Consider the following 12,938-nt stretch of genomic DNA (forward strand, 5'->3'; position numbering starts at 1 on the left):
GACCACTTCCCTGGAGAGCCTATTCCAGTGCCCAACCACCTTCTGGGTGAAGAACCTTTCCCTTCACTACCTTCACACAGCTCACAGTAGAGATAAGATTGCACAGAGCACAAAAGCAGCCACACTCCCACCCTTTAAAACAGCACAGCAGTAGACTTGTTTCTGACAGAGTCTGGAAAGTAAATATCCAAAGGTGAATACCTAATTTACACACCAAACAAGGAAAGCGGTCCCATCAGTACTGCAGGGATTTTGCTTCTTACTTGGTGTCTTCTGGCAACTTCTATAATGAGTAGGGAAGGGCTCACCAGATACTGAGTGCCAGCTCCGAGTCTCCTGTTCACTTTTATTAGGATGGTTTTATCTTGACCAACTCAAACACAAGCACACAGCTGCAGAGAGAATTCCCTCATCAAACACAACTTTTTATTTCTGTAGAAAACATGATACTTTTCAGGAAGGTCCAGCTTATGAAACAGCAGCGTGCATGTTAATATACATAAATACACAGGGTTACAATTTAGTGGGAAATACATTTAAAAAAAAAGCTTTCAAGTACACAAAACAAATGTAGTAAAATTAGACTATCCTTTCCACATACCTGCCTCAGAGAGAAACATTTCTCAAAAGGAATGAACTTCCACCCCATCATCTGCCAACAAACCTCTCCACTGGACACCAGCTACAGGAGAGCGTGAGGGTGGGCTGGGCCAGAGGGTTAATAGCCAGTGTTTGAGATCAGGAGCACATTTACCCATGGCAGTTCAGTCTCTGTTCTCTCAACTATCAGGATGTGTGTAGTGTGACAGTTACCCAGCCAACGGGTTAAGAGAGCTGCAAGAGGTAGGAAATACCTCCTTCCTTCCACTTTCAGGTCCCTGAAAGGTTACCGCTGTACAACTTTGTTACCCACGAAACTGTGGCAATCCCGTGACCCTGGGAGGCATTTATTTATTAACAGTCACAGAAATGAGAATGTGGCCCCACAGGCACGGCACCGGTGCTGCCAGGCAGTAAACACAACTGACAGGCACAGAGCTTATGGAAAAACAGCTGCTGGATGCAGGCAGCCTCTTCAGTAGAAGGAATAATGTCTACAGATATGGAAGAATAGCTCAATGCATCACAGACTTCCAGAAGATTTTCCTGCCAAGACACCAACAACAGAGAATTATAGTATCATTTAAATAAAACACCAGTTTGAATGAATTTGAAAGACACTTACAGGAAGCCAAAAGGCTGATCCTTATGTTACTAACTTTAATCCATTCCTTCTACTTTTTGTCCTATAGGAGTTTAGAGACCTGTTACATCACTAAACTCTTTCATAAAATTTTACAAACTGAGGATTAAAACGTAAATCAGTCTCCAAGAGAGAAGAAAAAGGCATCTGAAAAACAGATACTCCCTGATCTTGCTCTACATGCTCTCATGGTTAAATCAGCAACCTGTGCAACGGGAGTTGTGTCCCATTTCCAAGCCACACAATGGCAGAGATCCCACGATTCACTTCAGCTACTGCAAGTGCAAAGGGCAATTCAAGTTTTCCTACCAGTCTCCAAGATAAAAATTAAATGTTTGCAAAAAACAGAAACATTTAAAACTCTTTAAACAATTTAAACCAGAACTGTTCCTATCAGAACATATTTTACATGTTTAAAAAAACCAAGAAACTCAGGCTATTAAATAAGAATCTACATATCTTAAAAACAGGGTTTTTTTTACATTACAGCCAGAAGTGTTTATTGTCCTATTTTCCAAGGTAGGAAAGTTCATAAGTTATTTCTTTGAAGTGCCTCACAGAGGTTCTGGTTGGCATCTGGTTCCTCATTCATCACCTCCACAGTCTCCCACTCACCTGACCTACTTGATTTCTTGATGGCCTCTACCACACTCTGCATGTACAGACCATCCTCAAAAGAGGCTGCCATAGACACAGGTTTATGATCCCATGTCCGACGGTCTTCCTGGTCTTGGAAAGACTGCCGCAGGGCTTGCACCATGTACACCATTCCTTTCAGGTAAAGCAGAGGGATGTCTTTAAAGCCCTTATCCAGAAGGCCCTTGTTGACAGGCAGAGAGTCTGTAAACAGTAGTTCTTCCTGGAGCGCAGTGTTCTTCTGCCCATACAAGTCTGTCCCACGAGCTATGAGGCGACCAGCAGACCCCACAATCATGACCTCATGGATGAACGACCCGGGCATGTTGAAGTTGAGAGTCACAGTGCAACAGACACCGTCGCTCATGAGCATCTGGAAGACGCAGAAGTCATCGCTGGTGACGTGGCGGATCCCGCTGATGGCCGTGTTCTGCTTCACAAAAGTCTTGAGCAAACCGTGCACCTTCTCTGCCCTCCTGCTGGTGAGGTGAGTCAGGAGGTCGATGATGTAGGTGCCCATCGTGTGCAGCCCACCCCCTCCCATGAGCTCGTCACAGATCCAGTTGTACTGGTGGCTGAGGAGGCTTCCCCCGTAGACTCGCACGTCGCAGATGATGACGTTGCCCACGTAGTGCTCCTCTATCAGCTGCTTCATCTTCACAAAGGCGGGCAGGAAGCGGAGAACATTGCCAACGATGCTCATCAGCTTGGGGTAATACCTGGCAGCTGTGACCATCCTGAAGGCATCCACAGAGGTAGCAGCTTTCTCACACAGCACGTTCTTCCCTATCCCTGCAGCACAAATTAAAAAAATACAGTATTTAGCACACATGAACAAAACATGCTCAGATGCCCCAAAGGCTCTCAAGAAGTGGTGTTTTTAAGAGTTGGGCTTTTGTGCTGCAATTTCTAAGGTAAAGGTCTGGGAACTAAAATAGGAATGCCAAGCAAGACTCAACGCTGTTTCCAAGATGCTCCAGTTGCAGAGCTGACAAAGTCTCACAGAGGGAGGCTCCAGATAAACAGAGGATTTTTACATCATGAAAGAGAAATGTTCAAATGGCATCACATGGCATCAAAACAAGACACAATATGAGTGCTATAGTTACAAAATTATTTAAATACCTGTATAGCCAGAGGAGAAAAAAAAAAAAAGTCATGTACCCTGCAGGGAAGTGGTGAGGGAAGGGGAGATTTGATTTTCACTTTGTATTTCACCATCACTATAAATTTATTATTTTTAATTAATTACTAGAAATGGGACATACAAGTTACTTATATATAAAAGACATACAGATTCTGAGCACTGAACACAACAATTAGAACTAATGTTTTGGCAAGTGGACTGTTTTAAAACAACCATTTCTAATCAGAAAGCAAATAATTTTGATCTGCACATACAGCCTGCTTGTACAATCAGACAAAAAGTGACTGAGTTACTTTGTGACAGGAGCTGCACCCCCAAGCCGACCCACCGAACTTTTATTGCTACTGATGCACTTTACATCGTGCTCAGCCCAAATGAATCGGGGCAGTCAATAATCCTTTTTTCCCCCCCTAACTTTAAAGCAGAAATAAAGTAATACAAAAGAGCACAACAATACAAGTTTTAACCAATTCTTACATTTGGAGCTTTTCTAGTATTCCCCTTCTCATGGCAAGGCTCTAGTTTTCCTGTTTTTTTCCTATTTCACATCTGTTCTGATCAAATACTTACCTAAACATTTTTCAGTGTAATAACCATGTTATTCCTAACATGGTTGTTACGGACACTAACTGGTGATATCAGACCTGAAGGTCCGTCATGGCACACCACAGTTTCTGCCCAAGAATTGCAGGAATCACTGCACACGGTGGTAGGCACCTGTCTGAAAGTTCCTCCTTAGCCAGAGCAGACTGTGCTCCCTGCTCAGAACAGCTTTTCATCGACTCCTGGAGAGAAGGTACCAGCACAGGCCCCTGAGTCTGTCCCCGGCACACGAGGGAAGGCAGATTCCCCACTGCGGCTCCCGCTCTCCGTGCTCCCCCTCCCGGCTGCACCCAGCCAGCCCTTCAGGAACCTTCAGGGGCCAGCGCGCTCCCGTGACACATTGCCGTGCCCAGCTCAGCCACAGGACGCCTACAGCAGACCCAGGACCTCTACTAATAGACACAAGCGAAATCCGGTCAGAAAATGACAAGACTACAAGTGAGAAATCCCCTAAATCGATACGAGTCTACAGCAGCTTTAATGAACAAAGGGTAAGGTCAAACTCCCAGTAGACACCCTGGCTGTCCATTGGTAACCCCCCCATTTCAGGGACCATTTCTAACTCCCCTGTCCCCAGTCCTGCTGCCAAGGTGAGGCACAGCACTCGGTTCAGTACTTTGCAGGGCTAGCTGAAGCACCTGGACAAGCATCTGCAGCTGCCTCAGTCCCAGTTTATCTGCCTTGTTTACATGGCACTTGTCTCCAAGCCAGGTTACAGTAAAACACCACCAGAAAAAGCAAAAGGATGCTCACAGCATCCCGAGCCGATCCGCAGCCTCAAAGCTTGCAGAAAACCGAAGTGACTCTCGCTCCATGTACACCCAGGGTACAGCTCTGCAGCCAGTGCTCTGCTGCTGCTGCTCCCCCACCCACACAGCCCTGGGTCCCTGCAGGGGGGACTGAGAGCAGAGAGAGCCAAGCCTGGGGACAGCCGTGTCACGCCAGGCGGCTCCTCACACCGGGCTGTCCTTGCTCTGCTGCCCAGCCTCGCCCTTGCTCAGTGCTGTGCCTGTTGTGGCAGCCCAGGCTGGGCCTCTTGAGGAGCTAAAACTGGTTGATGCCTTTTTTTGCGGTGGCAGCCAGTGCAGCACACTGACAGCTCAGCAGCCCACCGTGCACTGCTGGAGTGCCAGGATGGAGACCTGGGAACACCATAACAGTTCTGGGATAATCCTGCTGTTGCCATCAGTCGAACATCCCTCCAGCTGTTCCCAAGCTCACAGAGATGGCCATGAAGCAAGGACAAGGGCCAAGTCAGAGATGGCTACAAGGTCCCTTACAAAAGTAATGGCCATGCCTTTTGTTTTCCAAGGTAGTGCAACTTACATCCCTGGGATTGCTACTATTGTTTTGGTAATGAATAACCTGAACTTTGTACCATATTGTTTTCCTAAACCACAGCTGCAAAATTTTCAGCTGAGGCCCTCACCAGCCAGGAGACACGAACGCATGGATGGGTGCATTTAACTGTGGGACATCAACCACAACACAGGCATTGGGTGAAATTTATTTAGTTCCTCTGAGATCAAAAGAAGCACAAATTTAAGGAGAGCTTCTTGCTTCGCCTGTTGTGGAGATAAACAATAAGATTACACTCATTTTAATGTGAACTATCCCCTGGGCTTTGATCTGTTCTGTCTGGTTCATGAACTCAAACCATTTGTCACTGCTTTGTCCCCAGGCTTGTTCGTGGATGTCTGTCAGTAAGAAACTTAGGCAAAGAAACTGCACCACATAGAAAAACTGGGTCTCTTTCTCCTCTTTGCCAGGAACAAAAATGAAAGCACAATTTAAAAAAAAGTAGAAAAATGTAGAAAAATAAGTAATAAAAGTGTCAGCACTTTAAAACAAACAAACCAAACCCAACAAAACACAACACACAAGACTATTATTACTGCACCACATCTGACATTTCCTAAAGCCCAGTCTCTTGGTGAGTAAACACCGATCTGTTATAAACAATTCGCAGCCAATAATTCTCTGATTATAACCATCACTGTATCAACCCCAACTTCCAAAGAAGTTGGCTCTACCCTGGTTCTGTGTTCCTTCTGAACATTCAGGCACAGGAAACCACCCAACAATGGCTTTAAATAAGTCACAACATACTGAGCAGCAGACTTACAAATACCACTGCAATGAACCTGGAAATCTGAAAGGCAAGGTCAGTATCACACTGAGATGTCTGCGTCAGTTTGCAGATCAAAACATCTCAGGACAGAGGAAGTGATTGTTACCTTTTCCTGCTACATCCATCCATTTCCCTGGCTTTTTCAGCCTTCCACTTCCTAAATTTGCATTCAAGCATACATACAACCTCTGTACTTCTGAACCAGCTTTACTCCTTTTCCTCCTCTGGACAATGCCATCTTATGGGTTCCCAGCCTTCCATGAAGGGATCCCAAACCCTTTTAGTTAATAATTCACCAAAGAAGATTCAATCCTCTCTTTTTTAGCCCACTTGATCATCAAGAGCTGCAAGACCTAGCAAAATGCATATTACCTAACAAGTGCTCTAAGGAGCTTTTAGCATATTTGAAGAGATAAATTCTAACTTACAGTTCAAATATTTAAAAATCAGAATACCTTAAAATTCAAAGGACAGTACTCTAATGAGGTAAACAAACAAATCTAACAACCTAAAAAGAAAAGGAAAAAAAAGCCTGAAATCTGTCTCTGCATATCTAAGTGGCATTGCAAATGTTTGTGCAGGGACTTGTTTACTTCCAAAAGAAATTACCATAGAGCAAAGAGGAACAACAAACCACCCTGGCTCACATGGTCTGAGATTACCTGTCCTAAAATTAACTTGTGTATCTCCTGTAAACACAGTAAAAATATCACCCTTGTTATTTACAGAATTACACGCAAACCGACACCCACGCTGCACTACAGGAGAGGACATTAACACTACAAAGTCATGCTGGGGAATTAAGAAATGTCAGGATGCCCGGGCAGTTGGCTCCCATCTCCCTGCCCAACCAGTCAGACACCAAGGGGTGTCATCCCTTCTTTCTCATCTAGCTGGATTCCTCCTGCTGTCCCCAACATCTGCCCTCCTGTGTCACGTAGTAGGATTCCTCCACCCGGGATCACAGCAGCCTGCTATGGCCATGGATGTCCCAGGAGTGGTCAGGGTCACAGCTAAAACAGCATCTCTTAGATCCTAATTCACAAGATTCTACTGAGTGCATAAAAATATTTTTTCAAAGGCTTTCAAGTTCCAAGTTTGATTTTACTTGTGGGGAAAACAAATCAGAGCTGAACAACCCTCCCCTTCCAGGCAAATCTGTTTTCTAGTACAGAAAATTTGAAATTAATTAAACAATTCAAGTTGTTTTGTTTGGGGTTGGGTTGTTGTTTTTTTTGGTTGCTTTGGGTATTTTTAATTTCCATTTTACCCTCTCATTATTATCTCTGATACAGCTGATTTTTATTATAAACTCCCTACCATAAGTTCAGTCTGAACAGAACGAGATATTTTAGCCCAATTGGTTCAAGCAGAGCTATAAGCAATTATAAACAGTATTTTTACAAAAAAAACCCCAGGTAACTTTTCTCACAAATGCCACATGAAACTTCTAGCACTGCATTTGCCCTTTGGTGCAATCAGAATTGTGCTGGGATAACAGCTCCAAATTTCAGTCTGCCAACAAGCTACGGATTTTTGGTCCAACTGCAAGGATAAAAAGGTACCTAGAGCCTTCACAGCGATTTGCCGAGTTAGTGGTGGAGGGATGTTGATGCAAACCAAATCTACGTCCTGATGCAGCAAGACATCGTCAGTCCGACTCGTGTAGAAGGAGATGTTCATTTCCTCTGCCAGCTGTTTGGCTTCCTCTTCAGTCTTCCCCCAAAGAGCCTCAATGGAGAAGCCTTCTGCCCTCAGCAAGGGTACCAGGACCCGGGCAGCACTACCAGTTCCAAACACACCCACTCCAGGGAGCATTTTCATTCTTCATTCATTCAAGCATCAGGGTCTACACACAGGCCTTCAATAAAATGTTCAGCTCCTCAGCTTGGTGTTCCATCCACACTTCCTAAAATGTGAAAAGTTGTAAGTCATTATCAACAAAAGGCACATTACGGTATCAAACACATCTATCCTGAATGCTACCTTCAGTCCTTCTCATGGCTTTCAACATTCTCAAACATCCTAATGACAAAAACCAAAACCCCCAAAAGCTGCTGCCATCTGTAGAGATACCATATTAAGGGACAAGTCTAACAAACCTGTTGCAGAAGAATGGTAAGAAAGCAGCTTGACAAAGTCATCTCCTCAGCTTCAAAACTCAGCACATGGGGACAGAAATACACACAAGAATGCAGGACAAACCAGACAGAGAGAGGCACAAACTGGGAGTGACAGGAAGCACCAAGAGGACAGGACACAGAGTCTGTCACACCGGCAGTAAAAGCAGTGCTGCTCTATTTGTGATGATGTAAGTCCCCAAATGAGATAAAGGTTTGTGAGATGAGGTAATATCTTTTATTAGACCAATTGAAATAGCTGGAAATAATAGACATGCTTTGGGGCACATAAATCTTTCTTCCAAATTAAATACACAAACTGAAAACAACTACTTGGACCTTAATAATTTTATGGCAAATAGATAAGTCAGTCCAGAGAACATTTAGAAAATATGTCCTGGGGGGAAAGCCTGGATTCAGTGAGCTTTTTTTTGCCTGGGGAGGAGAAGGCTACAAGGAGACAAAATGCCAGTGTTTAAATATGCAGAAAGCTGCTTTCCGAAAGGAAAAGGGCGCTCCTCTGTGTCCACTGTGGGTAGTAGAAAGCTTTACTTAGCTCAGGACAGTCAAAAATATCTCCTTCTGCCTATGCCACTTAACCTCCAGGAATGCAGGGTTTGCACAGAATTATTATAATCCCTACACACAAACATTTGGTCAAGGCACACTCCTTTTGTTCTTTCAAGTATTTCCTGGTAAATCAATTCCTTCAATCCGTACCTGCCAGTCTGCCTTAGCACAGCTGCTGTTCACAACTGGCCAAACTGCCATTAGCATTTGCTTAGCACCAACTTCAAGGAGAGACATCAGAAGTCTCCTCAACCTCTGACACCACAGAAACCTATGATCCAGCTTTTGTTCTGTGCCTTTCTGAGTTGTCATCTACTACGCCCACTTGACCTTGTTTGAATTATTTTTTTTAGAGAGAAAAACATGATGAGTTCAGTTTTTGTTAGAAGCTTACAAAGAAAAAGCAAAGGTCATATTTTAAAAGAGAACTGGTACCTGCACCAGATCAACACCTTTGGAAAAGACATCTATGACCAGCAAGAATCATGGCCTGCTTCAGAAAGAGAGTGCTACTCATCTCCCCATCCCAAGATACTCACATTAAGTTACAACACATGAAAGCAAATCCTGACACAGCTCTGGGCAGTACCAGCACAGAAGTGAAACTACTGCCAGTGCAAGTGCTTGTTTGTAATCAGCATCTCATTAGTCTGGGGGTGCCTACACTGCCCAGCACCTGTTATAAAACTGAACCCTGACTGAATTCCCAAGTATTTTTGTAGTACAGACACTAAACTAGAAAACAGAAATGCTTGAGAATATTTATCTTCCAAAATGCACAAATACTTACAGATGCTATTAAACAGCTTATGAATTATTTACTTAAATAATTCAGTATGTTTTTCCTTATTCTGTGTGATGCAGCATTTGCAGTGATACTGTCACTGTCATTCTTTATAAGGATGAACAAAGTTCATTGGCATAAACTCCTTTTTTTCCAACATTTAGCAGTGACAAAAGGATCTTGAAAATATTTACTAGTCTACATAAAGGGGTGGGATCCTGGGATACTGGCAAGGAGGATGGCTTGTACCCAGGCTTGCTTTATATAAATCACACAAACAAAAATAAAATTTTGCAACTGGATGGACAGCAAGCATAACTCCTGAAGTCCCCACAAATCTGTTTGGCAGTTTATGATCTGGAAGAATTAAAAATTCTTACAGCAGAAAGAGCATCATCTTCATTTGAAGGGACACAAAGTGAGGTGGAACAGAGACCAGGTGAGTGTGTGCCTGCTTGCACCAGATCACACAGACGTGCTCAACGATGTCCAAATTACACAACACCACAACAGTTTAGAAAAGCTTGAATTCATTGAAAATGCTCTAAGAATGCACACCACAGCATGTGCAACAAGAGACTCAGACAAGCTGATTTCTCTAACAATTGCTCATTTTAAGTGTTACTCTCTCCTGTTTTCCATCCAACTGTATCTTTAAAAAAATCTCAGTCAGGTGTAATTAATTTTAAACTCACTTATCCTAAAACATAGCATACTTCTACACTGGTATCACTAAGACCTATGGCACAAACCTACAAAATCTAGTGATTAAGTACCACGCACCAGCTTCTGATGCGGCAAGAACTTCAGGTCACCAGCTCACCACTAGTACCACCACAAATCAAGAAGTGGCCAACCCAGCTCCAGCAATGACTTCCAGCAAGGCAGCCCCAGTTCTCTGGGTATGGAGACACGGCTCAAAGGGCCCCACAGGGCTGGAGACCCCCAAATATTGCAGCCACCAAGCTCTGCAGAGTGGCCCTGAGCAGAAGACATGCTTCTCTGCCCTCCCCTGAGAGCCACCTGCAGCCTCCTCTTCCCCCAGCAGACTTTCACCAACTGGGAAGTCCTGGTTTGGCAGGGCAGGTGCAGCAGGATGGATGTGGATGCTGAAGGGCAGCAAAAAGACAATCATTACACAGGGCAAGTCACAGAGCACACGGGGCACAAGCAGAACTGGAGCAGATGCTGAAAAACCCATAATGGGAGCTTCAAAAAAGGGGTACACATGGGTACTCCACCCTTCACACGCACACTGCAGACACACTCCTGGCAGATGAGGGATTCCAGCCCAGGCCACCCTGAGGAAACAGCCTAAACCCTCTGTGTCTGAACAAGGCACTGCTGAGGAGAGGCAGCTGTAATTAACAGTTTAGGAAGAACGAACAGACATCCCAAAAGAACAGCACTGTGCCACCACGTAAGTCCCCAGAGCACCATCGTCTGGAGCGCTATGTGCACATCTGGTACTTCTCCTCTAAGTGGGGAGGGAACAGAACTGCAAGTGTTGCAGAGGTGATCAAAAGGATCAAAATCTTCTGAAAAGGAAGACCTAAGCAAGGAAAGATTCCTCGATTTGGAAGAGACATCACAGGTAATAAAGTCAAGTGTGGCTTAGGATGGAGAAAACCGAAATTTTCACTGTCCTTCACCACACAAGAGCACATCAAATGGAGCTCAGAGAAGGCAGGATCAAAACAATCTGAAGGAGGTGGTTCCTTGCAGCAGACTTTTTTAAGTTGTGAAGTGCCCTTGCCATGAGACAATGCAGACATTTGTCATTTACAGGAGAGAAGAGAGACTCTTGTCTATCCACTGAGGCTCACTGAATGCACAGAAGTCACATCTAGCACCGAACTGAAAACTACACGCAATTGGATTCAGCAGAGCACGGAAACAGCTCTGAGAAAGAAACTGCTACCAGCACCAGCTTAGAATTAGGTTCAATTTCTACATATTTACTTTAGAACCCACCAAGCCTCAAACCTTCAAACAAGCCTCAGCAAATTAGTTACAAAAATCATGAAAAGCCTTTTAAAAGCCAATTAAAGTCCTAGTGCATCAACCTCTCCAGTGGTCAAACACTGGAATGAATACTTTAATGAGAACCCTCCCCTGGAACACCCAAAAGGCAGAGCTTTTATGGGCAACTGAAACTAGACTGCCACAGATACCTTGCATGTCAGGTGATAAAAATCAATCTAACAGAGATGAAATAATCAATTTTGCAACATCATTCTGACTAAAATTTTCCAGCAGAACCACTTAAGAGCTCTACCATTCCTTTTTTGGTGGCCACAAAACACCTCAATTCTTGCTGAATTTCACAGTGAGTTTGAAGTCCCATCCCAGTCACTGAAAGGAGCTTTTTGACTCTTGATACACATAGCAACAAGTAGTTTTGTGACCCAATGCAATGAAAAACCTGACGGTTCCTAAAGGATCCCGTTCACTTCCATGTTGAAGCAGTCTGGGAGCTCCAAAGGCAGAAGTCTCAAAAATTAAATAGTACAGTCAAAGATCACAGGGCCCAGAAACTGCTGTAGACCATTACAGATGGCCAAAGATAGTGAAAGAGTAACAGCCTATGTCCAGAAAGGTACTGGCCAGGGTAGCACTGGCTCTGCATAAAGAGAAAGCTTTTCACACTCTCCAACTTATTCTAAAAAGTTCCATCTGGGTTCCAAGATGAGGTACATGGTGGAGGAGCACACCAGCAAGCACTTCTGCCCTCTGGCATGAATATACCTGAGGCTCTGTACGAAATGGTTCACATGTTGATGTCAAAACTGACGTGCTTTCTTTACTAAACATGCTTTTGATTCAGTGCCAGCGGGTTGTGTGATAACCCACGAGTCCACAGCTTCAAGGAACTCCCACCACACCTCGAGACAAGCCCAGCACAGCATTCTGTCCTTCCTGGTCTGCATGTACAGCAGCAAAGGCCCCGTTCTAGGCACACTTCCCACAGGTGCCACCCGAGGTCGAAGGTGGCAATGAGGACCGTGCCGGAGACAGGAGCAGTTGGAAAATCCTGGAAACCAAACCGGCTTTCATGCAAAGCTCATGGCATGGCCATGGCTGCCCCAGGGATGCCTCTGGCATGGCCCACGATGCTCTGTGCTGCCCGGAGGTGCGGGGCTCGGGCAGCTGCTCGTCGTGTGCGGGTTCTTCACAGGGCTGGACGGGACAGAGCTCATCTGACCTCGCCTCACCTCTGGAACAGGGCAGGGGTCACCTCGCCTCACCTCACCTGACCTACCCCTTCAGGGGTCTGGACGGGACAGGCCCCACCTCACCTCACCTCACCTCACCCCACCCCACCGGCCCACACGGAGCTGGTACCCCCGGCCCCTTCCCAGCCGCTCCCGGCCCCGCGCCCTCTGGCAGGGCCGCGCCGCCATCGCCGCCCTGCGGCTCCGGAACAGCGGAGGAGCCCAGGGGACTCGGGAGGTCCGAGCCACCCTCACCTGTGCCCGGCCGGGCCGCCGGGCTTCTCCCCGCCTGGTGCATCCTCGGGCCGGGCGCGCTCCCGAGGCGGCCGCGCGCTCCCGGGGCGGCGCCCCTGCCCGGCCCGCGCATGCGCGGCAGCCCAGCGCCGCACCGCCCCTCCGCCGGGCAGCGGCCACAGCCATGGCGGCGCCCAGGGGGCTTCACGCGCCGCGTGAGGGACGCCCAATCCTACGGCAGGAGATGGGCGGAGA

At 45.9% G+C, this 12,938-nt stretch overlaps 1 protein-coding gene across 3 annotated transcripts; it reads right to left on the bottom strand.

The window, feature by feature from the left end:
* Positions 1-412: 412 nt before the first annotated feature.
* GFOD2 (Gfo/Idh/MocA-like oxidoreductase domain containing 2) lies at positions 413-12,830 on the bottom strand. 3 transcript variants are annotated; one of them, XM_082290219.1, is made up of 4 exons: positions 7,863-8,023; positions 7,326-7,669; positions 1,859-2,671; positions 413-1,146 (listed from the first exon to the last, which is right to left on the bottom strand). In XM_082290219.1, the coding sequence occupies exons 2-4, from the start codon at positions 7,582-7,584 to the stop codon at positions 1,124-1,126; spliced, it is 1,095 nt and encodes a 364-aa protein (XP_082146345.1). In that variant the 5' UTR covers positions 7,585-7,669; positions 7,863-8,023; the 3' UTR covers positions 413-1,123. The 3 variants fall into 3 exon arrangements, with proteins under 3 accessions (XP_082146345.1, XP_082146344.1, XP_082146343.1); XM_082290218.1 differs by lacking the exon at positions 7,863-8,023 and adding an exon at positions 12,705-12,830 and having other exon boundaries at positions 413-2,671; XM_082290217.1 differs by having other exon boundaries at positions 413-2,671.
* Positions 12,831-12,938: the final 108 nt, after the last annotated feature.

This window comes from Coloeus monedula, assembly GCF_965178545.1.
Source record: "Coloeus monedula genome assembly, chromosome: 13".
In the NCBI taxonomy this organism is placed as follows: domain Eukaryota; kingdom Metazoa; phylum Chordata; class Aves; order Passeriformes; family Corvidae; genus Coloeus; species Coloeus monedula.

Excerpts from the sequence above, each read along its gene's own strand:
- GFOD2 (XM_082290218.1), bottom strand. The coding sequence starts at position 7,584 with ATGAAAATGCTCCCTGGAGTGGGTGTGTTTGGAACTGGTAGTGCTGCC. Across the intron at positions 2,672-7,325 it reads AATCGCTGTGAAGGCTCTAG|GGATAGGGAAGAACGTGCTG; the intron begins GTACCTTTTTAT and ends TTTGTGCTGCAG.